The sequence below is a fragment of the Magnolia sinica genome, chromosome 5 (genome assembly GCF_029962835.1).
Source record: "Magnolia sinica isolate HGM2019 chromosome 5, MsV1, whole genome shotgun sequence".
Taxonomy (NCBI): domain Eukaryota; kingdom Viridiplantae; phylum Streptophyta; class Magnoliopsida; order Magnoliales; family Magnoliaceae; genus Magnolia; species Magnolia sinica.
In genome coordinates this window covers 106,485,302-106,512,916 of record NC_080577.1, presented here as the reverse complement: position 1 = coordinate 106,512,916, position 27,615 = coordinate 106,485,302, and the positions used below count along the sequence as shown (strand labels likewise).

Genomic DNA, 27,615 nt, shown 5'->3' with positions numbered 1-27,615 from the left:
CCCATTTAAGTAAGCATTGATCGACGGTTAGTATCATTTGAGCGGATGAACAATCAAGGATAGGAACCACACGATGGATGTCATGGATTAATGATCAGAACATTTGTAGCACGATCACTATGGGCTGCCAATTTCCCTAAGCATTGATTGGAAGAACATGATCATTCAACCAAAGTGATTTTCCAAGAGGGATGGACAATCAAAGGTGTGGCCCACATGATGGATGTTCTAGATATTGAGGCGACATTTGAGGAATCCTTGGTGGGTATTAGAATGAAGCTCTGTGCCCATTTTTTGGGTATTTCAATGATCGGTGGAAATTTAAATTGCCAGGATTTTCACTGATTACAACACCCAGGCATCTAAATTCCACCAATTCAAACCACCCCAAAAAGGGACCGGATCGTATGGATGACTGAGATAAGCGAAATGGATCTAAGGAGCCCAAATGCAACTACATGCACTGAAAGGTTTCCCCTACACTCAGCCCACTGGATCACTACACTAAGTTAAAACACCTATCAATCCATCATTCAGTCCACACAACAACTGAAAAACCTGCCAAACAGGAATATGTTTATCATGAATGCATGTAGCATGTCCAGAGGATGAGGAAAATGTGAATCACCTGTTCATTCATTGTGCAGTTACCTACTTTGTTTTCATACAGTTTTTGGGTTTCTTTGGTATCAGATGGTCGAATGCGAGGCTCGATTGTAGACCTGTTTGATGCACGAAATTCTGATGCTCAAGGAAAAAAGGAAGCGGATTGTAGGACGGATTTCCCCGTTTGTAGTGATTTGCTCAATTTGGAAAGAGCACAACAACACGGTTCTTTTTAAAACAGCTCCAAGTGGAAAGAAGAAATGTTTCCAAAGGTTAGTTTTTTCCTACCTTTCAAAAAAAATCAATTCAAAACAGTTCTTAATTTCAGATTGAATCTCAACCCATGTGCTGCACGGACGCAAGAGTCGTGCCAAGATGGTTTGATAAGTTGGAGCTGTCAAGCAGAATACATGAAAGAGGAATTATATGATCCTCGACCTGAGGAAATGAAGGTATTCAGTTTGTGAGGGCCCACGGTATGGGTGATCCAGACCATTGGCCTTATGGAATGTGCCACAAATCTTTCCAAGATTGGAAGATCCTATCCACCAATTGAGGCCCTTCAACCGAACACAAACCATTTCTGTATTTCTCTTCACAATCGTCCATGTGAGATTGGAACCACAGTTTGAATCACTGAATCCCATGCCCCACTTGCACAAAACCACAAACCTGGGCACACTGTGTATCCTTGGGTCAAGGATCAGACGATTCATCACACAAGCACAATACAACAGTTCTAGAAAACAAGAAATCTTAACAATGGATGTAATAGCTTATGGATTCAATGAACAGAACTACGTATGTATTTTGAATTCACACCAACACCCAGTCTCTCAAATGATATTTAACAATAAAATCATGGTAAACAAATACAACACCATTTCACAGATGCTTATGAAAAAAAGAAATTAATAAAAAATAAAAAATACTGCAGCTGTTATTTTATACACTTACTGAGCAGCTGAACTCCAATCTACAATCTGAAAACCACGCACGAGGTGCCCACAAGCAAGCTCTATAGGCTCTTTCCGTCACCTTGATGCTGTAAATAGCTGGCTCCCAAGCGTCACGGTAGGAGTGCCCTCACCCATGACCGTCGTCAAGCTCATTTCCCTTTCTAGTATGTGGTCGAGCTCTGTCACCACGTTATTCATGTTGGGGCGTCTCTCGCTCGACGGGTTCATGCATTGGGCTGTCAGGTGTATAAAATCTTTGATGCCTTCGGCTGTGAAATTGTCACTCAATCTAGGATCGATAATGGCAGCAATGTTGCTCGCGTCCTGATAGCTTTGTGCCTTTGCAATAGGAGCCATCACAAAAACAGGTTTTTAATCAGTTAACAGCATTTCAAAAATCTGAGCCAGCACACCACAAGTGGTAACACGTGCAAATCCAGCAAGTGTGTGGGCATCCAAGCTGTGAATCAGGTTGGCCCCGCCAAAAAAATCTGGCTGGTTGCAGCACATGAAAAGGAAAAAAAAGAAGAAGAAAGTGGGTGGTTCTAAAAAAAATCACAAATGGTCCACATCAACAGCACACATGTGGCCCACCTGACGAAATTGACCTTTCAGATTTTTGTGGCCAGGTCATCTACATGGTGGGGGTCTATTTGCAGCAGTGGTCTGATGTCCACACGTGAGGTCAGCACGTGTGGAAGCAAGTATGGGCGTGGATGCCATTTCCATGGCCATCCAAACAGTGGTGGCCCACCTTACGAAATTGACCTGTCAAAATTTTGGCCAGGTCATCTAAATGGTGGGGTCTGTCTGAAGCAGGGCTCAGATGCCAATACATGTGAGGTTGGTACATGGGGAGGTGAATGTGGGCTTGGATGCTATTTCCATGGCCATCTAAACAGTGCAAGCCCACCTTATGAAAGTAACCAGTCAGATTTTTGGTCAGGTCATCTACATGCTGGGGTGTGTCCGAAGCAGGGCTTGGATGTCCACACATGAGGTTGGCACATGTAGACTGTAGGCTTGGATGCTATTTCCATGGCCATCCAAACAGCAGGTCGTGCTGTCTAGTAGAATGTCTGAGCCATGCATACAAATAGTTTTCCATCTCTTTGAAATTGAAGGTCGTAGTGTAATTCATAAATATGATGTCAATTACAGCAATGATGATGATTTTGATGTTTGGGCCTAAAGCTTAGGAGTTCGGATGTGTCAAGCAGAGGGGTTTCCTGCTTGTTGCAATGTGATTGGGCCACATCATCACTGCCTCCATTTAATGGAGCAGTGCTGACAACGTCAGTAATGACATGGACCAATCACATTTCAACAAGCAGGAAATCCGTGCGGCAAGCAAAGGATTCGGATTCAAAGCATAGATAACCATGTATCATTGTTTCACATCTGGCTATGAAATTCAATCAACACCATTGTTGTAAACAGTGTTTCAAATAGCGCCCGTGGTGTAGTGGTAGCATACGCTACGTAGTGTGGCTGTAGCGCTACGTAGCATCCTAAATAGCATAAATCCCCTGCAACATACACTATAGGGGTCGTAGCACGTAGTGTAAGCTACAATGTATTTTTTTACTATTTTTTTTTTTTTTTTTTTTTTCATGTTTTCTTTCTATCTAGTGTTGAGGAATGTGACACTTGTACTATACTTGATACTTTTAACCTATGAGATTTTTATTTCTTTTCATAATTGTGACTTGTGGTTTCAATTAGACATTATTAATTAAAGTGGTTTGCTTAGAAAGTTGTTGATGCGATAATTATTTGATTTGGCTTATATATGTGGATTGGTTTTTGATAAATGATAACTAATAACTTGTTTAAACATGCTTATAATTGATAAAATGAATAATCTTTTAGGCAGATATATATATATATATCCCATTTTTTCACCATTTATTATATTTGTCCTATTTTTAAATTAAAAAATAGAAGTATCGTGTAGCTTACGCTACTCGCTACGTATTTACACCACGTTATAGAGGGCTGAGCGCTACGCATCATGCTACCGCTATTTAAAACACTGATTCTAAAATACGGTAACTCGACTTGGCTAGATTTCAAGTCAAGTCACTCGACTGTGAAGCAAGTTTAGCTAGAAACATAAGAACTGGGTTTCACACCCAAGACCTCAAGAAGGAGGAGCAACAACTCTAACCAACAAGCCAAGCATCATATGTTTGCATATCCTTCCATTATTTTTATGTTTTCTCCATTTATAACTATTTAAAATATTTACGAATAATATTACTTTAACTATTAAATCTCAAGTCAAGTAAAGACCCGTCTGAGTTTTCTAGTCACCCTAACCTGGCTAGACACCAAGTCGAGTCGAGCCGAGCCGAGTTTTTGAGTTTTCAAACCATAATCAACACATGTCATGTGCATCATTTACTGATCCCAGAACAATTTATGTGATAGAATATAAATTATACCACTCACATATAAAAACCATTCCAAAAGAAGATGTTTCTCCCTTTATCAAAATAAAAGGACAATCTAAATTTCAAGCAGATGAAGCTGTAGTCAGGAAGTAACAAAAAGAAAACCAACAAATGAAGTAGGAGAGTCAGGCTCAAGTTGATCAACCACGTGTTGAAACTGTTTTAACCACAACCAAAGGTTAGAGTGTTCAAATTGTGTGATATGTTAAGTTCATGATTTGGATGCACAAGTAAATTTAGATGTGATCACTCAGTTTTGATTAAAAGGAATGACAAAAAACAAATGGGGTTCCCTAACATTCATAATGAGGATGTATCCCTCAAATTGCATTTGCATTTCTTCCATGTTCAACTTGAAAGTACCATTCAAAAGAAAGAAAACAACAACAACAACAACAACTTGAAGTAATGTAATTGCAGTTTGGAGCCCACATCCTCAATATGAGTGAAAAGGAAACTATGGTTTGTTATTTCCACTTCCATTAAATTCAATAATGCATCCAAACACACCTAAATTTGTTCGATGAAATTAAATTAGTTTTACATATCCATCATATCTTGCAATCCAAATAAAAGCACCTACTGGTTGTTAGAAAACTGGGCAACACTTGTACAGGTTGACTTAGATAGCCAAAAAAGGGTGCCCATTCATGCTATGGAAGTCCTATAGAAACTCAGCTGAGTTTTGCACTGACTCAGCCGATCCACCAAGTTGCGAAAGCTCAGATTATGTCAATCCCATATAAAAATTACTAAAATCAAGAACAATCCTTGGTGCAGGTGAACAAGTTCCCTTTCTTTCTTTCTTTCTTCTTAAGTGATATTTGTACTATTCCCTTTTACTTTCAATTTTTATCTATTAAATCCTTAATTGGAACTTTTACACCTATTTATTTCCAAATCAAAATCTTCTATGCTTCTCCTTCTTTCCAAGTCAGAACATTCTCTTTCTTTATGAGCCCACAACTTCTTATTCTCACACTATTCAAAGCTAGATCAGTATAAGAATTCAGATCCAACACAAACCCTTACTTCTTCAAAGGCATTTATGTAAAATCTACACACATGAATGGTTAAATTTTATTTCTCTATGTGTTTTTTGTTAATTCCTTTATTCCTTTTACATTGATTTTTGGTGTATGTTCATCCGAAGAATTGATGGTCATGTTCCTGCACTTGTATTTTCAGCATGAATACACGCACAAGGAATTTTGTTAAAGCCTGCACTTGCCCCCCATATATAAGAGAATCTTCTGGCCACTGGCTAAGGGACCCACATATTGGCCGCCTTTCCCATGTTAAAAGCAAAGGGCTATGCTTCTACACCCTTGACAGACATGGGAAGCTGTCCTTGATCTAGAAGCATACTCCTAGAGTTAGATCTGAACCATTTGTCAAGTCAGCCCCCAACGTTTGGGTTCCGATGGTTAAAAATCACAAGCTAGATGATCCTAATATTCCAACCAAAGGGCATTTTCTTGTTGAATGCGAACTTTTTTTTTTCTTTTTTCTTTCAGTAGTGTCAGTTGGTACTTGGTAGCCTTCGATGAGATAGGATCGCCCAATCAGTGTGACTTTTGCACTATGGACACTCCACAGTAGGGCCCATGTGACGGATAGTTTGAATCTCATCCATGTGTTCATATGTAGGGCTCAATGGATGAAAGGTTTGGATCCATACATGTGCGATGCATGAATGGTTACTAGATAACTACGATAATATTGACAGCACCAGATCAACAGCAGCAAACAATATAATGTTGAGTTCTGCTAAGACCACAGGCACCTATACGTGCAGATATGTGTCGCAATCCTGCATGCATGTGGGGCACCCTAGCCACGCATCGGGTGGACCACATTGTGAAGATGAACTAGTCCAAAAATCAGGCCAGCCCACATGAGCGAGGCAAGGTCATTGTGTGCGTGAAATGTGGACTGCAGGCAAATTCTTTTTAACATCCATTCCTTTCTGATGAGGTGGCCTGATTTTAGGTCAAGTAATTATGGGTCCCACCTGACCGACAGTTACGATGCACTGCACACATCATCAGGTGTATTGGTGTGCATGTGGGGTTAGCAAAACTCCTATCGTCTTAATGGAGTGTTCCAAATGGCATGCAAATCAACATAGTATAAAAAAATATTGAATACCCATTCAACCAAGCGCTGATCAGATTCTGAAATTTGTGATCTAGCTTCCCGCCCACTTACTAGCTCCAAAAGGAACACCCCAAAACTATATACATCACTCTTCTCGGAGAATCTTCCATACTCTCTGACCCTGCACAAGTAAATGAGAGGGAAATAAATAACAGACAACATGTATTGCCACTTGTGGTAAGAGATTTTTTTTTTTCTTTCAGTAGTAGAAGATTCCATATGAGCTGTACATTTCAATTATCTGCTGCCATCATGAAAGGAACTCACTTAGGTCCACCATCAGTTTAGAAATGCAGCTGAGTCAAGCCTCAATCATTGAGTTTGACTCGGCGAGGTGAGGAACCAGTTGATTCCTTGTCAAGACTCTTCGATCATTGCCTGGGTTTTGAGTCAATCAATTTGCATGAAGTATTACATTGTAATGTTGTATTTACAGTATAAATATGATAGTCTATGAAATTTCTTTGATCAAGCATATGTTTTACATATACCTTTCAAAAATACAAAAAAAAAAAAAAAACAAAAACAAAAACAAAACAAAACAAAACAAAACAAAAACATAACATATATGATTATGCAATACAATGCTATCTAAATAAAAATATTTAGTAGATAAATAAGATTACACATGTAGAAAGGCTATAGGCATGCTACTATTGACAACCTCCGTAAATGAAATATGGTAAGTACAGATGGTTGATTGAAAGGATGATCCTACTTATTAGGTGATCCTAAAACCGTTGCCATCATATGGGTGGTTTAAAAGAAAATGGATAGTTTTCCAACTTCAACTGCCAATACCAAATGGGTTAGATTGTCGGATCAATGTGACTTTTCAGCTACGCTCCATTAACAATGAGGTGGACAATTTGGCCATCCAAATTGATGTACACATTCATTATTAAGTGTAAAGAAGATGCCACCCCCATTTAAAAACTGATGGAAAATGCACATTGTAGTCTAAACCATAAGGGACAGTTTGCATGCCAACCAAAAATCAATCACTCATTTTCTTATTGACATGAACAACTGTAGCTGTGGACGGTTTGTGTAGAGATAAAGGGAGTGGTCTATTCTATTGGCTGGCTATGAGAAGTACCTCAAGGAAGAGGGAGACGACTGTGAGATTCTTCCATGGAATAGCCTTGGCAAGGGTCTGTACCAACACAATTTCTTCCCTGGAAGTGGATGGATTTTGCCTTGAGAAGAAAGATCAGGTGTGTTTGGCGATAGTGGGTTATAATCAGTAGCTCCTTTCCAAAGAGTATTGGTTTCACCTGAGGCTGGATCTCCATTTTGACAGCATCTTGAAAGAGTAAGTTGAGCGGTTGGAGAGTTCTATTTAAGAATCTGAAGTCAAAGAAGCTCTGGACAGTTTGTGCAGAGATAAAGCTCCCGCTCCCAACAGAGTTCCCCCTGGCGTTCTTCCAAGTTTTTTGGAATTTGATGAAAGTAGATATAATGGACTTCATTAAGGAATTTTTGGAAAAGGTTGATCAACTCCAGAGTTGGGAGCCTCGTTCATTACTCTTATCCCCAAGCTAGAAGGGGTGGAGGGATTGAAAGACATCAAAGCAATCAGTCTTCTAGGGAGCCCGTATAAAATATTGGCTAAAGTGCTTGCCTCGAAATTCTTAGAGGTTTTTGGGAGTATTATCTCTCCGAATCAGGGGGGCTTTGTGGGTGGAAGGCAAATTCTGGATTCCGCTCTTGTTGCACACAAGTGGATAGACTCTCGATTCAAGGAGAGGAAATTTGGTATCAATTGCAAGCTTGATGTTGAGAAGGACTACAATCATGTCTACCGGGATTTTTTGGACTACATGCTGGGTAGGTTGGGATGCACAAAAAAGGGGAGAGAGTGGATTCAGGTCTGTGTAAGTTCTGCCACCTTCTTGGTACTCGCGAACAAAAATCAAGCATGATTTGGTGGATTATGACTATATATAAATATAACAAAAAGAAGATGGAAAAATGAAAAAGAAGTGATGGTTTACCCCTTCAGATATTTTCCAAAATGGTCTACTCCGCTTTGATGTTCGTTGAATCCCACTGGAATATTGTGTTTTGATCCTTAAAATAGGCTAGATATAGTTTAAAATTATTTTTTAAGCTTCCTTCATAGTTAAAATGAAGAAAAGACGTTGAAAAGAGATGAAACTTCAAAATGGGAGTACTCGCAAACAAAAATCATGCATGATTTGGTGGATTATGACTATATATAAATATAACAAAAGGAAGATGGAAAAATGAAAAAGAAATGATGGTTTACCCCTTTAGATATTTTCCAAAATGGTCTACTCCACTTCAATGTTTGTTGAATCCCATTGGAATCTTGTGTTTTGATCCTTAAAATAGGCTAGATATAGTTTAAAATTATTTTTTAAGCCCCCATCGTAGTTAAAATGAAGAAAAGATGTTGAAAAGAGAGAATTTCAAAATGTGAGTACTCGTGAACAAAAACCATGCATGATTTGGCGGATTATGACTATATATAAATATAACAAAAGGAAGATGGAAAAATGAAAAAGAAGCGATGGTTTACCTCTTCGGATATTTTCCAAAATGGTCTACTCCGCTTCGATGTTCATTGAATCCCACTGGAATCTTGTGTTTTAATCCTTAAAATAGGCTAGATATAGTTTAAAATTATTTTTTAAGTTTCCTTCATGGTTAAAATGAAGAAAGACATTGAAAAGAGAGAATTTCAAAATGGGGGCGTAACAGCCGTAACGACGACATGAAGGTGCAAATAAAGGGTATATTAGCATGCACGACCGATATGAGCCGATATTTCATACGGACCAGTTCACCCCCATCGGATAACGACAACAATCAATATAGTTAAATAACATCCGATACGGCTGTAATGTAACCATTGTTGAAAACCATGGTTTAAACTTGTGCAGGATATGGTAAGAAAGACACCTTTCGAGCTGACTTTCACCCCCCACAAAAAAAAAAAGAAGAAGAAGAAGAAGCAATATACCGCTTTTCCAGATATCAAACATGTTAAATGTAAATGGTTTGGCATCAGTGTGTGGGCCCTTTGGGCTGTTGGTCTTTCAATATGTATATTTGGATTGTGTTTTAGGCCAATAGTTATATCCCTCTTTAAGTCACCTAAGCAAGAAGGGTATTTTTGTAATTTTCATCACATTAGTGAAAACCCTAATAATAATAATAATAATAAAAGATGTGGGGATGTGTGGAGGCTCCTACCTTGGAGCTCTCCCACACCTCTCTCTATTTTCTCTTCTTCTATTCGTTTTGCAAATCTACATGGTATCATAGCGCATCAAAGCGTGATTTGGACCCAAATCTTCTCCATTCAACTCTCTAATTTCCACATCAAGTATTGCGTGCCCCTAAAAACCCTAGTGTGTTGATCGAACCTCAAGAAAAAGGTCTCTCTCTCTCTCTCTCTCTCTCTCTCTCTCTCTCTCTCACACACACACACACACACACACACACACACACACACACAAGGTTTTCTGCACTCTTTGCAAGTAAATGCAACTGCTTGCAAAGGGCACATAGGAGCCTAGTCCAGAAGATGAAGGCTTGCTGAATTTCCATATAGGTGATGTTAAAGTGGTTTTCCTCTGTTATTTTTTGTTGAAAGGCCTGGTTTTTTGGTAGTCTATGCTATTCGTGACATAGCTTTGAAATGCACGGTTAATGATTGCATGAATCCTAGATAATGAACGGATGGAAACTCATATTTGTTATTGTTGTGGAGTGCAGTTGTATCTAAATTTGATCACAGATCAATGTTTTTCCATGTAAGTTGGAGAAATTTGTTATTAAGGTGGTTATGAAACCAAAAGGTGTGGTAATTGATCCCTCATCATGGGGAGGAATTCCTAGTTCTTAATTCAATGCTTCAATAACATTCATGAAATTAAATAGAAAAAATTACTTACTCAGAGCTAAGTCTATTGAGGACTTGAGGTATTTCATTTAGCCCGAGTGAAGGATCAACTCTTCACGGAACCCAAGCTAGAGGGATCTGATCCTAAATATCGACAGTGGATGTGTGACGATACCCAAATTTGATATTGGTTGTGGAATGGCACGTAACCTAAAGTTAGATCTCACTTGGGTCTTGAATACAGTGAAGGAAATGTGGGATACCGTGAAAAAAATGTACTCCCCTGAACAGAACATCTCTTGAGTGTATCAGTTATATAAGGAAATGTTCTCTTTTCAGAAACGAGATAAATCTCTTGGTGAATATTTTGTCAAACTGACCGCCATGTGGAAGAATTCTCAATCTATCATTCCATTACTTGAGAATTAAATCTCATGAATAAGCAAATGAAAGACATGAAAGTTGTGAAATTGGTCTTCTAAAAGAATATCAGTCTACTAAAGATCAAATTTTGGGTGGCACATCAACCCTTCAATTGCAGAGGTGTATGCAAGACTCCAAAGAGTCTCTATTGGGAATGAATCTAACAATGATCATGTTACTAGTTCTGATAAGCCCGCCTTGGCTGCTACTTCTAGTTACACTAGAATGCGTAGAGGTCGTGGTGGATGGATTAGTCACGGTGGCAGAGGTGGCCATAGTGATAGAGAAGATCGTGTATGTATTATTGTGGCCTAACGAATCATTCTGCGGACTTTTGCCAAGATCTCTATGGGAGGCCTCCGAGGGTCAATCAAGCTCCTGTGGTTGATGATGTTTCTATTAATGGTAGACCCACTACTTATATATCACCGACACTAGTGGTGATCAGATTAATGTCACATTATCATGGGACGATTGCGTGATTCCTCTCTTCAAGTGGCTCTACGTCCAACAATGTGACTTCCTCTTCTACAGCCACGTTAGCCCATTTAGGTAAGTTGTGTCTTCTGTCATATCACTCTTTCCTAGGTTAATTAATTCTGGAGCATCTGATCATTTGATAATCATAGTTCTTTTTCCTCATATGACCTTATTTTATCTAATATGTCTGTTACGTTAGCTGATGGTACCTCATCTAACATTGTTGGGCTTAGTAATGCTTCGTCTAACACGTTTGGGTTCTTATCATCTGTCTTGTATACTACCAATTTTTTTTTTTAGTCTTTTACCTATAAGTAAACTAACAAAACCTCTTAATTGTTTTGTCACACTTTCTTTCCTTCTCACTCAATTTTTCAGGATCTCAAGATAGGCAAGAAATATTTGTGGAGGTTGTGAAAGGAATTGAATGTACTATTTGGAGAGAACCAGTAGGTGTTGCCATGCTTCTTGATCCTACAATTTAGTGGTATTGTTGTTTGGGCCATCCCTCTCTCTAGAAGCTACTTACTCTCATTCCATCTCTTCCTAAGGTTTTAAGCACGAAACGTGCCAGCTAAGTAAACATCAAGTCCATTTTCATTTTAGTGTTGATGATAGTATTGATGTCCCTTTAGATTAGTTCATTGTGATGTGTGGAGATCAACTCGAGTTCCCAGTTTGTTAGGTTTTAAGTATTTTGTTCTTTTTATTAATGATTATTCTAGAATAACTTGGTTATATCTTATAAAATGTTGGTCAAAAGTGTTTCCTGTTTCAGAACTTTTATAGTGAAATAAAAACTCAATTTAGAATAAATGTGTATGTTTAGATCGGATTATGCTTTGAAATTTCTCATGATTTTCAATCATATTTATAAAGCTAGGGTATCATTCATCAGACCTCTTGTGCTTATACACCCCAACAAAATGGGGTGGCCGAGCACGAGAATAGGCATCTTGTTGAAGTTACCCGTGCCTTACTATTGGAAACGAATGTTCCACAGCCTTTTTGGGGGTAATGCAGTCCTTACTGCATGTAACTTGTGAAACAAAATGCCATCTTCTATGTTGGACAAAAAATACATTTCTCCTTATTGTTTCCTGACCGGCCTATATTTGTTGTGCCTTCCAAGTGTTTGGTGTACCTGCTTTGTTCATCTATTTGAGCCCAATCAAGATACTAGCGTTCCATTATATACATTTTTCTAAAGTTTTTTTTTTTTTTTTAAATAAAAAATAAAATTTTAAAACCATTGTAATTTGTTGGAAATAAATCATGATTATTTACAGATGCATTTCTGGCAGCCATCCCAATGTGGATGGTGACAGGTAGCATGTTTGCAAAGCTTCATTTACATTCGTACGATTTTAGCATGTAAAAATTATGGGGCCCACCGTGATGTTGAGTCTTATCCATGCCATCCATCTGTTCCGCCAGCTCATTTTAGGGCTTCCGCCCAACATGAGGCAGATCCAAAGCTTAAGTGGACCACACCACAGGAAATAGTAGAAAATAAAGTTCTAACATTGAAAATTTCTCAGGGGCCAAGTTTTAGATCAAGCTGATATTTGTGTTTTCCATTCATCTATGTCTGAGTGACCTTATGAACAAGTTGGATGAGAAACAAACATCATTGTAGGCCCAACGAATGAGTCGGCTTTCAACGGTGCACTCATGGGGACCACTTTTTCCCGTGGTAAGGTCTACTTGAGCTTTGGATTTGCCTTATTTTTGAGCTCATACCCTAAAATGAACTAGCAGAACAAATAGACGGCATGAATAAGTCGCATACATCATGTGGGACCCATATATTTTACTCACAACTAGATGACGCCATGCCCTGTCCGAATTCATTGCAATGAATTCCGTTTTTCGAGGTGTAATTGCACACCTCCTTTCCTCTTTTCCAAACGATTGTTGCCAATCATTATTATGCTTTTACACATATTTACAAAAAAACAAACACCCCCTAAGTTACTTGCGCACTCAAAAAGGTTATTGATGTTACTGTCCTTCACTTAAAAAAAACAATTTTTAATGGTTGACGTAACCTTCTTTGAGAATGTTCCTTTCTATGTCAAACATTTTGTGACAGCTGATGTAACCTTCTTTGAGAATGTTCTTTTCTATGTTAGACATTTTGTGACAACTGATGTAACCTTCTTTAAGAATGTTCCTTTCTATGTTAGACATTTTGTGACAACTGATATAACCTTCTCTGAGAATGCTCCTTTCTGTGTTAGATCTGAATATGTTGCAAAAGTCACTTCTGTAGAAGTTTCTTTACCAAATATATTTCCATTAGTCTGTTAGTGAGTCGCCACTTCATAGGGATTTCATGCAGACATATTATGGGAAAAGGAGAAAGGAAAAAGAAGTACAAACTGTTTACTCTCTCTATCGTCAACTACTGAACTGATTGAGGTTCCAAATTCTTCCGTGTCTACTGAAGTTGTCACTGATCTACCCATTGCTATTCGTAAAAGTAAACGCTCCTGTGTTCAATATCCTATTTCCAACTTTTTTACATTTAATCACTTATCCAACAATTATCAAAAGTTTGCTCTTGCTTTCTATTCTTAAGATACTCAAGGATGCATTGTTGGATGAAAACTATAAAAGGCTATGGATGAGAACATGAATGCCAAGTATTCCAACTGTACATGGCTGTTAATTGATCTTCCATCAGGTAAGATTCTAATTATATGTAGATAGGTTTACAAAGTTTCAGCCAGATGAATCAATTGATCGTTACAAGGCCAGGTAGGTAGCCAAGGGCTACACTCAAATTTACAGAGTTAATTATTTGGATGCCTTTTCCCCTGTGGTCATACTCAATTTCAATACGGGTTGGTATCTCTGTAGTTGTCAATCACGACTGGTCCCTCTTTCAACTACACATGAAGGACAATGCTTTTCTACATGGACAATTACAAGAAAAGGTCTATATGAAGCAACCTCCTACGTATGTTGCTCAGGGAGAGTCCTCCAAGGTGTGCAAATTAAATAAGCCTATCTATGGACTGAAACAATCACCAAAAGCCTAATTTGAAAAATTCAGTAGCATGGTGTTATCATATGGAATGAAGAAGAGTAAAGTAGATCATTTAGTTTTTTCACAGCATACTTCATCAAGTTATATTGTGCTTGGCAATTGACATAGTAATTATAAGTGATGATTTAGAAGAAATTGAGAAACCTAAGTCGTATCTTCACTCCCAATTCCAAATTAAAGTAGATCATTCAGTTTTTTCATAGCATACTTCATTTAGTTATATTGTGCTTGGGGTATATGTGGATGACATAGTAGTTACAAGTGATGATTTGGAAAGAATAGAGAAACTAAAGTCGTATCTTCACTCCTAATTCCGAATTAAAGATTATGGTTTCCTCTGATATTTTTTGAGCAACGTGGAGTTGAGATAAATTTGTATGAAAGGAAATATGTTTGTGATCTGTTGAAAGAGACATATATACTAGATGCCAACCCAACAAATACGCCAATGGACCCTCATCTCAAGATTGATCTTGACGAAGAAGAGTTGCTTACAGATCTGAATATGTACAAAAGATTTGTTGGCAAATTATCTAACTATCACCAAGCTTGATATTGCCTTCTCAGTTAGTGTGGTGAGTATATGCAAGCTTCCGGAGCTATACATTTAGCTGCAATTATGAGGATTCTTAGATACTTGAAGTATACTCTTGGGAAAGGTATCCTGTATGGATCTCATGGACATCTCAAAGCAGTTGGTTCTTTAGATACGGATTATGCGAGTTCAAGACATGATAGGCGGTCAACTACAGGCTACTGCACTTTTCTTGGTAGTAATGTGGCTTCTTAGAAAGACAAGAAGCAAAATATTGTTTCGCGGTCCTTTTTTTTTTGAAAGATATTGTTGCGCGGTCCAATGTTGAAGTGGAATATAGATCCATGGCACATAAAACTTGTGAACTTGCCTGGTTGAAATCACTTCCTGGAAGAATTGGAGTTTATGGTTCAAACTCCAATGCGTTTACACTGCAACAACCAAGCTGCTATGCGTATCGCCAACAATCCAATGTTCCATAAGAGGACAAAGCATATAGAGGTTGACTATTACTTCATTCGGAATAAGATCTCTCGGAAGGAAATTGCCACTCCATATATTTCATCCCATGATCATATTGCAAATTTATTCACCAAAGCTCTGGGGATTCGGGAAGTATCAATTTGGAAGGCTTATATCCAAGCTGGGCATGCAAGATATCTATGCTTTAGTTTGAGGGGGAGAGTAAATGGTCGAACGAGTAAGCCATTTTGGCTTTCAATATGTATGTTCAGATTGTCTTTTAGGCCCACAGTTATATCCCTCTTTAAGTCACTAAAGCAAGAGGGATATTTTTGTAATTTTCAACACATAAGTGAAAACCCTATAAAAATAAGATGTGGGGACATGTGGAGGCTCCTCTGTTATAGCCATCCCACTCCTCTCTCTATTCTCACTTTCTTATTTTCTTCTCTATTTTCTCTTTTTCTATTTGTTTTACGAATCTACAAAACAATCACATAGCACATTTAAAACTAAATGGATTTAGGGTGGCAACTAAACATGCCCATATCTATATATATATATATATATATATATATATATATATAGATAGATAGATAGAGTGTAACCCATAATATTATAAAATCAAATATACATTTAAAAAAAACGTTGATAGCTGTTCCACATAATGCATATGGTATAGTGTGTAAAAGCATACTCAGTAGAATAGGACCATAGCTGTTATATTTTATTACTTCTCGTCTTAGTTTCTCTTACCTAGAATTTTTGTGGCAGCTGACAGGGTGAAATGACCAACACACAAGTAAAACTCAAAAGGATTGCCGATTGAATATTGGTTCTTGAGTCAATAGGATTGTTCAAACCTAGAATGTAGGCAACATATTGGACAGGAGTGCTACGATGGTGAATGGGTTTCATGTAATTCCATAAAGTGCACATTCAAAATCTCAATTCTACACATGGCACTTGCGCCAAGTGATCAGGAGCGTTAATTTGGTGGGCCAACACATGGATGGGCCATGGGCCAAAAACCAACACGACTCAACTATGGTTGCCATCAGACCAGTGGCTAAAACAGGAACGATTAGCTCAAATCAAGAGCAGCGGTCTACACTCAAGGGGTGAAACTCACAACAACTAGACGTCAGAGTAATCACTAAAATTTTTTAGCTTATGGCCCATCCATGTGGGGGCCCACTAAATCAAAAGTCCAAATCACCTTACATGTTTGGCACGCGCATGGCAGGAATGGCTCTTCGTAGAGATTCGATGAAGTGTGCTTGGTATGGCATTTGTCAATTGGAAGATAGAGGAGTAGCATGAGACTTATTCTTTCTTCATTTTGGAATGGAGTTCTTGGAACATAAGCATTACTCTGGATCAAGGAAAGCGTTATCAGCCATCATTTGAGAAGATGGACCTGCTGCCTCAATTCTGCTAAGTAAATTTCTAAGCCCGGCATCAGCAACCTTAGCTATGAAGTTTTCATCCACAAGGACATTTGTTGTCGTGAAGTCCTTATGTATTAAAGGAGGAGTCAGACCATGTAGGTAAGCCAAACCTGCATATAAAAGAAGGAACAGGAAAATTGTGATATCGGCAACTTTGTAGAATTCAGAAATAAGGAATAAGAGACTGTAGAATTCAAACTCTTTCAAGTGAAGAATTATGGAGTCCTCAGGGACCAACTCATATAGGTGGAACCCATGGTTTGTTGACCCATACCATTGATATAGTGGGCCCTACCATGACTGGGAGATGGCCCAAAAGAATCCCCAATTGGAAGATCCTAACCCTTCGATCAGTAGCCTACAAATAGATCATTAAGGAAAAATACAGGAACAGTCCGCAAAAGAGGACCAAGGTTTGGATGTCTAGAATCTTCAAATCCAAAACACTTTTGGGGCATCATTAATTCACAGTGGCGTCCATTATATCAGCAGACTGGATCAAATAAACAACAACCACACTTGTATGGAATAGGAGAATCAGGACATTATTTGTGTTGCCGTTAAAAAAAAGGAATACTATTCGCATCCTGATGTATTGGGACCCAAAGTCCTTACAAGAAGTTCAGGAAAAAGGAAATAGAACTGTGTGGGGAAAACCTTTAAGACCCATTATACATCTTCTACAAGGATTATTGGACCCATTATAGATCTTCATACATTCATCTTACTAAAGAAAAACCAATACCAGGAAAGTCACCAATGCTCACTGATTTTGCAGATGATCACCTTTAGCTGCTTCTAGAGCTATCGAAAGCCTATGTTTGAATTCTAGCTTTTCACTGGAGGGCTGGCTCACACCTAGAAAAGGAAAAGAGGAAAAAAAAAAACAAGAAAAACTCTGTTATTATGTGCTCACAGCTTCAGATTCAATTTAATAAAATATGGAGAAATTATAGGATCCCGATGCATCGTGAACACTAAACAGTATCCTAATGCGCTGGTCCATGCAAGCAGGAAGCATCGGTGACCCAGACCATTGATCTGATGTGCACTTGTGGAGTGGGGCACCCCAAAGTCTCCTAGAGTGGAAGATCCCAACCCTTTGATAACTGGCAAAAATACTCGGTTAAGGAAACATTACAGCAATGGTGCATAAAAGAGGGCCAAGTATTGGACGGTTAGGATATTCTGAAAGATTTTTGGGGCAGACTCGTCTATGTACAGCCCTTCAGATGGTTTTGAACCATGGACAGTGCTTTCATTGAACCATGGACTGCACCCCCAAAGCTTCCCAGATTGGAAGATCTTAACCCTTCGATAACTGCCTAAAATAGATGGTTAAGGAAACATTACTGCAACGGTCCAGAAAAGAGGGCCAAATATCGGATGGTTAGGATCTGAAAGATTTTTGGGGCATACCCATCCACGTGGGTCCAATCTGATGAACCACGAACCGCGCTTGTAGATGTCTTGATGCACCAGAATGCTTTTGTTCCTCAGTAAGATGATTATAGGTGGATGGACAATTACCATATAAGTGACTTGAAACGCTGCCACTGGGTATATATTCATAAACAAGCATTTGTTGATCGTTTTCTTGGCAGTAACCCAGAAGATTCACAACATTGCGATGCCGAATAGATGACAGGTAATGAACCTGATAGGAAATTTGGAATTGATCATTCATATTTCCAGCAAGCACACATTCTCAAATATAATATTTACAGTAGAACTGCTTCTAAGAAATTGGGTTAGTTTGCCATGTGAATGGCGACTCACCCAGACAAGGCATACACCAATCCGGACCTTCCATATCACGGGCTCCATGTGGATGGACCATGTCCCAAAGATCTCAGTGAGAGAGGCAATCTTAACCATTAGCCATTGAATTTGGACCATTGATCAATTTCTTTTTAACAGTCCACTGGATGGCCGTGAAGTGGATGGCTAGGATTGTCTATTAAGTGTGACCATCTAAGAAATTGCAGAGACTAGACATGGTACACATGAGGATGGGCTCATGCCGCAAGTCATCAGACTGGTGTGTGTGTGTGTGTGTGTGTGTGTGTGTGTGTGTGTGAGGGATGCAGCAACCTCTGGTTTTACCACGACAAATTGGTGCACCGAGTGAAAGTAATGCGTGTTTTCTACTACAACAGTTCTACAAAAAGGTTCTATTACCTGTTCGATAAATTCCTGACTAGGTGGACCGTACCGCTTTTTAATAGCCACGATCATCCCATCATGAAGCAAACCCTTGTACACTTCTCCAAATTTTCCTTGCCCAATCAAATTGATATCACTGAAATTCTTTGTAGCCAGTCCCAATTCTTCCAGCACAAAAGGCGTCGCTTCTCGTGAGTCGGATGGAAGAGGAACACGCCCCCTCTGAGACGATTCTGCACCAACACTTCGTCCTGCTGGAAATTCACAAACACACAAAAGCATTTAATCTCCCAGGAAGGCAAGTCTTATCGATTCTATAAGGCCACAAAAGTCAGAATTATTACCTTGAATAGATGAATCTGAAGAGCCATTTTCCGAAGTTCTTGAAACACTCCTGTTATGCAATAAGCAAAACCATACTAATAAAACTACTATCCCAACAAGTACGACAACTCCTACAGCGCCTCCGATTAATGCTGCAAGAGGAGGCCTTGACATTTGGTACGGACCCCGCCTTCAGTGACAAACAACGAGAGTACGGCAATATATATTCCTAAACATTGAATCTGAAAATATAAAGCAACCAAGTAATTAAGCCCTATGATTTCTAACATGAAATGAGATAATATAACTACAACATGGCAATGTTAGGGAGAATGAACGAGGTTCATCTCTTCTGCTCAAGGTTGCATTTGGATGCACATCGAATTGCACTGTAAACATTCAGTTCAATCAAAGAGGAAATTACCAAGTTATAGGGACATTTCCTAGCATTCATAGAGAGGAAGCAGTGTGACAAATATCGCCGAGAATTCCAAAATCATGTGAAATTTCCATGAAAAGTTGACGAGCTGATATTATCACAATAATATCGTGATATTTTTGAAATATCAGCGGTTTTCAATTTGGCAATTTTATCACATAATATCTCAAATTTAACACGAAATTATTTAGAATTTTAACTAACTCATAAATAATTATACATTTAAAATATATATATATATATATAGTGAGATTTTCCCAATAACATCCCCAGAAAAACCTCATGTTTTGAAAATCTCCCACGAAATTACTTTGTCGAGAAATTCCCAAGACCAAGAATTGTCACTATGCAAGGAAGTAGCCCCCAAGACTGCAGTTACATTCATTTCAAGTCCAATTTGAAAGTAATTTTATTGCAATTTGCACTTTAATCCCTTGATGTGAATACTAAGAGAGTTGCTATTTCATGAGATCAAACGGTCATATTGCATGACCCATTTTTTATGCCTTTTAAAATTTTTGTTGCACACTTTTGGCCTTGAAAATATTGGATATTTTCAAAGGGAAAAAAAAAATGCTTGCAAGAACAGGTAATAGGTAAAGTTGACCTACAACCGGTTGCATCTGATCAGTTCTCATTTCATAAATCAACTTAATTAAACTAATAATTGCAATTCAATTCAACAGGGCATCCAAACGCAGCTGATGATAATAGAGCTGTAATCTGCCTATGTTGAAGCGATTATTACATGACCAACCAATATATTCCTAATAGAGTAAAAATATATATAACCAGAAATGCTGAAAGCAGACACAGAAAAGATCCTAAATCAGTAAACATGTTCTAAAATGCATAGTTCTAGCAGCTAAAATATGGTTTTTTAATCAGGATATGGTTATTTCAATGAAATCTAACTCTAACTGCATTGATGTATTGATACGCTAGAAAGGGTATTGACAGTGAGTACATTTCTATGATTTTCTGATTGATATTGAATTTTGAAATATAAATTGACAAGCAATTCAGCATTTGCTAACCCTAAATCTAAGACTGTGATTAAAACCAAGTAGAATCTACAACCAATAACAATAATAACAGAAAGAAAAGAAAAGTCGAAACTTGATTCGCATCAACGCTCTCCGAGTTCAAGATGAGAATAGATCTTATACCTGCAATATTTTCCCATGTAAAGGTCTCACCACAATCTTTAAAAACCTTTGATTCATTCACCAATCATCAATCGATTCTACCACGCTTTCTGCACTCCACATTCTCAAAATCAAAATCCACCCATACTCCCATTGTGAATCCTCCTCAGATCGAAACAAGCTTCCCACCAACCAGAGGCCCAAGAAATACCCAGATGAAGAAACAGATCACAGCATGAAAAACAAATCCTCTCAATTACAATCTCTCAACTTCTCAAATGCTCAAAGATCACTGCTCAGTCATAAGAAAACTTCTCTGCATTGCCCATTCATCATCAATCCAACTAAAACCAATTCAATCGCCCACTCACACGAATCATCGAAATAGATATTCGACCTGCATTCCAATCTCACCGGATCCAAACAAACATCCCCCTAATTGCAAAACCAAGAAAAACCCAAATGCAAAACTCCACTCAGTGCCCAAAAACAGTCCTGCCTGATCCCCAACTGCACCCAATTCCCCAACTCCACTAACCGCTTCTTGATTCCTACACTCTAACCAACCAAACACACTGTATTTCCAATAATCTAATTAAAAAAATAAAAATCACTTCTTTATATGGACGTTCGAATGCCGACAATGCAGAAAACGACCCCAGGCCAAAAATTACCAGAACGATTGAAATCCTACCATTCTACCAACCTACAAATTCAAATCAATAGAAAAATGGAAAAACAAAAAACAAATCAACCATGCTCATCTTTTGATGTTTGGAGAAAAACCCATGTAAGAAAAACTGAAATGGAAGAGAGAGAGAGAGAGAGAGAGAGAGACTGAAATGGGATTTTCTTTGTATTTGTTGGCTGGAAAGCAATGTGTAGTTGTCTGATGCCGCAGCTTGGAGGGGTTTTGGGTTTTTCTCCTTGGTCTTTTTTCCCTTTTATATTTCGAAAAAAGTTGAGAAATTTGCGACTGTAGACCCCACCTTTTATCCAATGGTTTTTTGGAAACAATACAAAATTACCTTGCAAAATTGGACCTCCACGTACTGACAGCGCTATTCGGGACGAAAATACCCCACCTTTCACGGAAACGGATCGGGTACTACCCTGCCACCAGCCAATGGCGGATGGTCGGTGGCCTGTGGGCCCCATCATGATGTATGCTTTTCATCCATGCCGTCCGTATATTTTTCAGATCATTCTATGGTATGAGACCAAAAATGAGGTATATCCAGATCTCAAGTGTACCACATTACAAGAAACAGTGTTGAATGAGCGTCAACCATTAAAAACCTTTAGGGGACCCAATGTGATGTTTGTGAGAAATCCTCCCCGTCTAAGTTCATTCATAGGGTCACAAAGACCTGGGTGAAGAGGAAAAACAAATTTCATTATGATCCAAAACTTTTGTAACGCCTGGAAGGGTTTCAATGGTAGACGTTCAATTCCCCACTGCCTTTTACAGTGTGGTTCACTTGATGGTTAGATTTATCTTATTTTTCGTCTCAAGCCTTAATATGAGCTCGCCAAATAGATGGACAGTTTGGATATAACACAGACTTCATGATGGGACCCACAAAAGCAACACAAAAAAAAAAACACATTCTGGCTTTTTTTTTTTACAAAGAGAACTTTTTCTCCCTTACAATTTTCTCTAATACATAATTATGTAAATATTTATATATAAGTATATAAAAATATTTTTCTATCTTTTAATTCATTACTTTGTCTATTTATTTAACAAGCATATCTCCTAAGCGAAAATGATTTACTTAACCTACCACATATAATTTTGGGGTAGGAGAAGATAATTTAGCCAACCAACCTAGTTATTTTCTAAGATTCCATCAGGTTGATGATCGAAAATCCATTTAATTCTCTTTGCGGTCAATTCCAATCAGTTCACGGTCAATTTAGAAATTGAGCGGGACAAACTGAAAATTGAGCGGGGCAAACTATAAATTGAGCAGGGCAAACTAGAAATGCAAACTAGAAATTGAGCAGGGCAAACTAGAAATGCAAACCAGAAATTGAGCAGGGCAAATCGAAAATTGAGCAGGGCAAACCAGAAATTGAGCGGGGCAAACTAGAAATTGAGCGAGGCAAACCAGAATTTGAGCAAGGCAAACTATAAATTGAGCAGGGTAAAGGGCAAACTATATATTGAGCGGGGCAAACTATAAATTGAGCTGGGCAAACTATAAATTGAGTGAGGCAAACTAGAAATTAAGCGTGGCAAACTGAAAATTGAGCGAGGCAAACTGAAATTTGGAGGACCACTTCATTATAAACACAAGGAAAACATCATTAGTTTCACCATTTCTTCTTAATTAAATTAATGCTTTCAATTCAATCTATTTTCATTTTACATCCAAACACAGCTCACGTGTTAACTTGAACTATTTCTAGGAAGAACGGTTCTTAAGCTCTAACGATTAAAGAATAAAACACACAAAACATAGATTCCTCTGTCCCCTGAGAATCCTGACATTTTGATTGAAATGGCTCAATATATGATGTATAAAAAAAGACAAGTATCAAAACGTGGTTGATATTTATCCGTACCTCCCAACCTCATCAAGCATCTTAGTAGCATTTTGTTGTTGGCTGCTGGACATTTCAAAGGAAAAGTCGATATTATCAAGCAACGCTAGATATATCGAAGATTAAATCTCAATATGATCGAGACACTCTCGATATATCGATAAATTATGCAATTTTCAGTGTTGCTTGCTAGACAGTTTACAAGCAAAGCCGATATTATTGATCATTGGTCGATATATTGAGATATATTGAGTTTGATATTATCGAAGGGTCGTCGATATATGTTGATACGAGTTTCGATATCTACCTCAATGGACATAAATCATTAGTTATCGATACTATCGATTCAGATTCGATAGTATCGATAACTTACCATTGATATAATCGACCATATATCGATAATATCGACGGCAAAATGTTTCCTATATGGGATTGTATTGGCTCGATATTATCGACAATGAGTCAATATATCGAGGTTTACATGTCGATAATATCGAAGAGTTCTAGATAATATCGAGGAACACTTTTTCCAAATTTAGGGTGTTTTTAGTTTTTTTTTTTTTTAAATTTTAAAAAATTTAGGCTATTTTTAGGGCCATCCTCCATCCACAATAGGGGCCTTAATTTGAGTGAACTGATTGGCATGAATGCATACCATGTTTATGCACATGAGTGGCGAGTTGCTACAGTATACTTGAGCCATGACAGATGAACATTGTAGCCTATTTCGCTATCAATAATTAAGACAAGTGGGTTTCCTCAGTTTCATGTTTCGATGTTACCAACTTCTTAATTACATGAAATAAAATTTGAAAAAATAGTGTCGATACGAGGAAGTTTGGATTGTAAGTAACTTGATATAAGCTACCTATGCATTAAGTAGCTTGTCTTGGTTTCTACTTCTTAAGCTGAAGTGATTAAGTAACTTTAAGTAAAAAAGTTACTTATAATTGATCTTAAACCGAGCTCACTTATCTTGAATAAGCGACTTATCCACTGCTGTAGGTATACAAAGTAACTTATTTCGGGGTATCCAAACGGGCCCTAAAAGCCAAATACCTTACCCCGCTGAATTTCATCTTTGTCCCGCTCAATTTCTAGATTGCCTTTCAAGTTTGCCCCACTGAATTTTCAGTTTGCACCGCTGAATTTTATGTTTGCCCCGCTGAATTTCATGTTTGCCCTGCTCAATTTCTAGTTTGCCCCACTTAATTTTTCATTAATTTTCCGTTTGCCCTGCTCAATTTTCCGTTTGCCCCACTCAATTTCTAGTTTGCCTAGCTTAATTTTCAGTTTGCCCCGCTTAAATTCTAGGGGGCAAACATGAAATTGAGCGAGACAAATATGAATTTCAGCGGAGTAAACATGAAATTGAGTGGGACAAACATGAATTTTAGCGGGGCAGACATGAAATTGAGTGGGGCGAACATGAAATTTAATGGGGCAAACATGAAATTGAGCAGGGCAAACATGAAATTGAGTGGGGCAACTTAGAAATTGAGGGAGACAAATATGAAATTTAGTGGGGGAAGCTAGAAATTGAGTATTGCAAACATGAAATTCAGCGGGGCAAACATGAAATCAAGTGGGGCAATTTTGAAATTTAGCGAGGCAAACATGAAATTCAGCAGGGCAAACATAAAATGCAGTTGAACTAGCCTAACACATAATTGAAATACAATTGAACTAGCCTAACATGAATTCCATTTTCAGTTTACCCCACTCAATTTATAGTTTGCTTTGCTCAATTTTCAATTTACCCCGCTCAATTTCATGTTTGCCCCGCTCAATTTTTAGTTTGCCTCGATCAATTTTTAGCTTGCCCCGCTCAATTTTTAGTTTGCCCCACTGAATTTTATATTTGTCTCGCTGAATTTCTAGTTTGTCCCGCTCAATTTTCAGTTTACCCCGCTCAATTTCATGTTTGCCCTCCTTAATTTTCAGTTTGCCTCGATCAATTTTTAGCTTGCCCCGCTCAATTTTTAGTTTGCCCCACTGAATTTTATGTTTGCCTCGCTGAATTTCTAGTTTGCCCCGCTCAATTTTCAGTTTACCCCGCTCAATTTCATGTTTGCCCCGCTCAATTTTCAGTTTTCCCCACTCAATTTCTAATTTGCCCCACTGAATTTCATGTTTGCCCCGTTGAAATTCATGTTTCCCCCGCTGAATTTCATGTTTGTCCCGCTCAATTTTTAAGTTGTCCTATTGAATTTTATGTTTGCCCGACTCAATTTCTAGTTTGTCCCATTGAAATTCATGTTTCCCCCGCTGAATTTCATGTTTGTCTCGCTCAATTTATAGGTTGTCTCGCTGAATTTCATGTTTGCCCCGCTCAATTTCTAGTTTCCCCTGCTGAATTTCATGTTTGCTCCACTGAATTTCATTTTTGCCCCACTCAATTTCTAGTTTGTCCTGCTGAATTTCATGTGTTGCTCTGCTTAATTTTTAGTTTGCCCTGCTCAATTTCATGTTTGCCCTGCTCAATTTCTAGTTTGACCGTGAAGTGATTGAAATTGATCGCAAAGTGAATGAAATGAATTTTTGACCGTCGACCCGATGGAATCTTGGAAAATAACTAAGTTGGTTGACTAAATTAGCTTCTCCTATCCCAAAATCATATCTCGTACATTAAGTAATTCATTTTAGTTTAGGATATATGCTTGTTAAATAAATAGATAAAGAAATAAATTAAAAGATAGAAAAATATTTTTATATACTTATATATAAATATTTATATAATTATGTATTAGAGAAAAATGTAAAGGGGAAAAAGTACACCTACAAAAAAAAAAAAAAAAAAAAAATCAATCAGCCGTGCTTCTTCTTCTTCTTTTTTTTTGTGTGTGTGTGTGCTTTTGTGGGTCCCATCATGAGGTCTGTGTTATATCCAAACCGTCCATCTATTTGGTGAGCTCATATTAAGGCTTGAGACGAAAAATAACACAGATCTAACTATCAAGTGGACCACCCTGTAAAAGGCAATAGGGAATTAAATGTCTACCATCGAAACCCTTTTAAGGGTTACAGAAGTTTTGGATCATCATGAAATTTGTTTTTCCTCTTCATCTAGGCCATTGTGACCTTATGAATAGATTGGATGGAAAATAAATGTTATGGTGGGCCCTACAAAATTTTTAACGATGAAAATCAATTCTCCTGCTGCTCTTTGTGGTGTGGTCTAGTTGATCTTTAGATATGATTTTTTTTTTTTTTGGATAATGCTCCGAAATGATCCGGAAATATGGATGAACGTTGTGGACATAATAAATACATAGCCGTCGGGCCATGTAACTTTGATATCTTTTGAGCCATTCGTACAGCTCTCAGTTGGAGGAGTTGGAGGAGCGTCAGCGCTCATCTTCGAAAGGAAGGGAGGTGTATTTTCGTCCTCAAATTCGCTGTCCGTATGAGCAGTTCTAAGCTAGCAAGTTAAGTTTGTATTGTCCCTCAAAAACCATTGAATAAAAGGTGGTGTCCACAGTTACAAATTTCTCAAAAAAAATTCAATTTGCTCTTCCGGAGGATTGTAATCATACGCATGCACTAAGAAACTGTGCACGTATAATATACTATAATCAAAATAAACCGTCCATATTGTGGTATGTACTTTAGATGCTTTATATATCAAAGGATATGATGAAATAAGTTTTTCATTTTCCGATTCATGGACATGTGATGGACGGTCGAAATGAAAACATTAATTGTTCAAATTTAATAAAGATGTCAATTATGACCTATCTACAGTGGTTTTCTCATGGTTTGGACAGTTTAGTTGAGTTAGATACATGACACGTGTATAATTTTCTAGTGGACGGGTATGAACACTGGCTCTCTGCCAGAGTATCAAAATAACTCATATTTATATCTGTACACTCCGCCACACGTGCCGACATGGCACGTATGCATGTCTTCCAGGCCGTTTATCGGGTAGAATCTTATGTGTAAATGCCCTGGCGTAAATCCAGGCCTGTCAATACAACAGGAAGACCGTGTACGTACCAAAAGAACGGTGGTACACCTATGGTTAATCATAGTCGTCCATTTCTATCGCATATTCTGGTCAACTTTCTAAGTCAATCAAGCTAGTTTTCATACAAGATTATATACGTGTGAGGTACCACATGATACACGGGTCAGATTTTCTTCATAGTTGCTAGATTCTCACTCATGATCGCGTGTGGAGTGAGGTCCGTGTGTGTCTATCTCTAATTTTCAATGGAAATGCGGCGGAAATTCGCGCGAGGATAGATTTAAAAAATGCATCGGTTCACGTGTCAACATGGAGGATTCGTACCGTATCTGTGCCAATCATTAGGTGTGGTCGATCATGAATATTGGCTGACTCATTACTTAGTATAATCCGCTCATTTTACGATCCAATATATATGTGAGCACAAAATGGACGGTTATAAAGAAAATCATCAATAGCTATACTCATGTATATGGCCCACCTGATGAGTGATACAGAATTCATTTCCAAGCAAGGTATAGTCGAGTCAGCTCCACCGGGTACGTAAACCAGACATC

General features: G+C 38.1%; 1 protein-coding gene across 2 annotated transcripts; it reads right to left on the bottom strand.

Moving 5' to 3' along the window:
- Positions 1–1,394: 1,394 nt before the first annotated feature.
- Positions 1,395–21,377, bottom strand: LOC131246590 (probable serine/threonine-protein kinase PBL21). Of its 2 annotated transcripts, none has more exons than XM_058246848.1 (8): positions 20,560–21,377; positions 18,972–19,193; positions 18,643–18,881; positions 17,992–18,118; positions 17,248–17,319; positions 16,385–16,571; positions 6,233–6,302; positions 1,395–1,904 (listed from the first exon to the last, which is right to left on the bottom strand). In XM_058246848.1, the coding sequence occupies exons 2-8, from the start codon at positions 19,123–19,125 to the stop codon at positions 1,641–1,643; spliced, it is 1,113 nt and encodes a 370-aa protein (XP_058102831.1). In that variant the 5' UTR covers positions 19,126–19,193; positions 20,560–21,377; the 3' UTR covers positions 1,395–1,640. The 2 variants fall into 2 exon arrangements, with proteins under 2 accessions (XP_058102831.1, XP_058102830.1); XM_058246847.1 differs by having other exon boundaries at positions 6,173–6,302; positions 20,560–21,376.
- Positions 21,378–27,615: the final 6,238 nt, after the last annotated feature.

What these genes read in the sequence shown, in the direction of transcription:
- LOC131246590 (XM_058246847.1), bottom strand. Translation starts at nt 19,125, where the DNA reads ATGTCAAGGCCTCCTCTTGCAGCATTAATCGGAGGCGCTGTAGGAGTT. An exon ending in TTCAGATTCATCTATTCAAG is followed by an intron (nt 18,882 to 18,971) that starts GTAATAATTCTG and finishes GTGAATTTCCAG; the next exon opens with CAGGACGAAGTGTTGGTGCA. An exon ending in AACGCTTTCCTTGATCCAGA is followed by an intron (nt 6,303 to 16,384) that starts GTAATGCTTATG and finishes TTACTTGTGCAG; the next exon opens with GGTCAGAGAGTATGGAAGAT.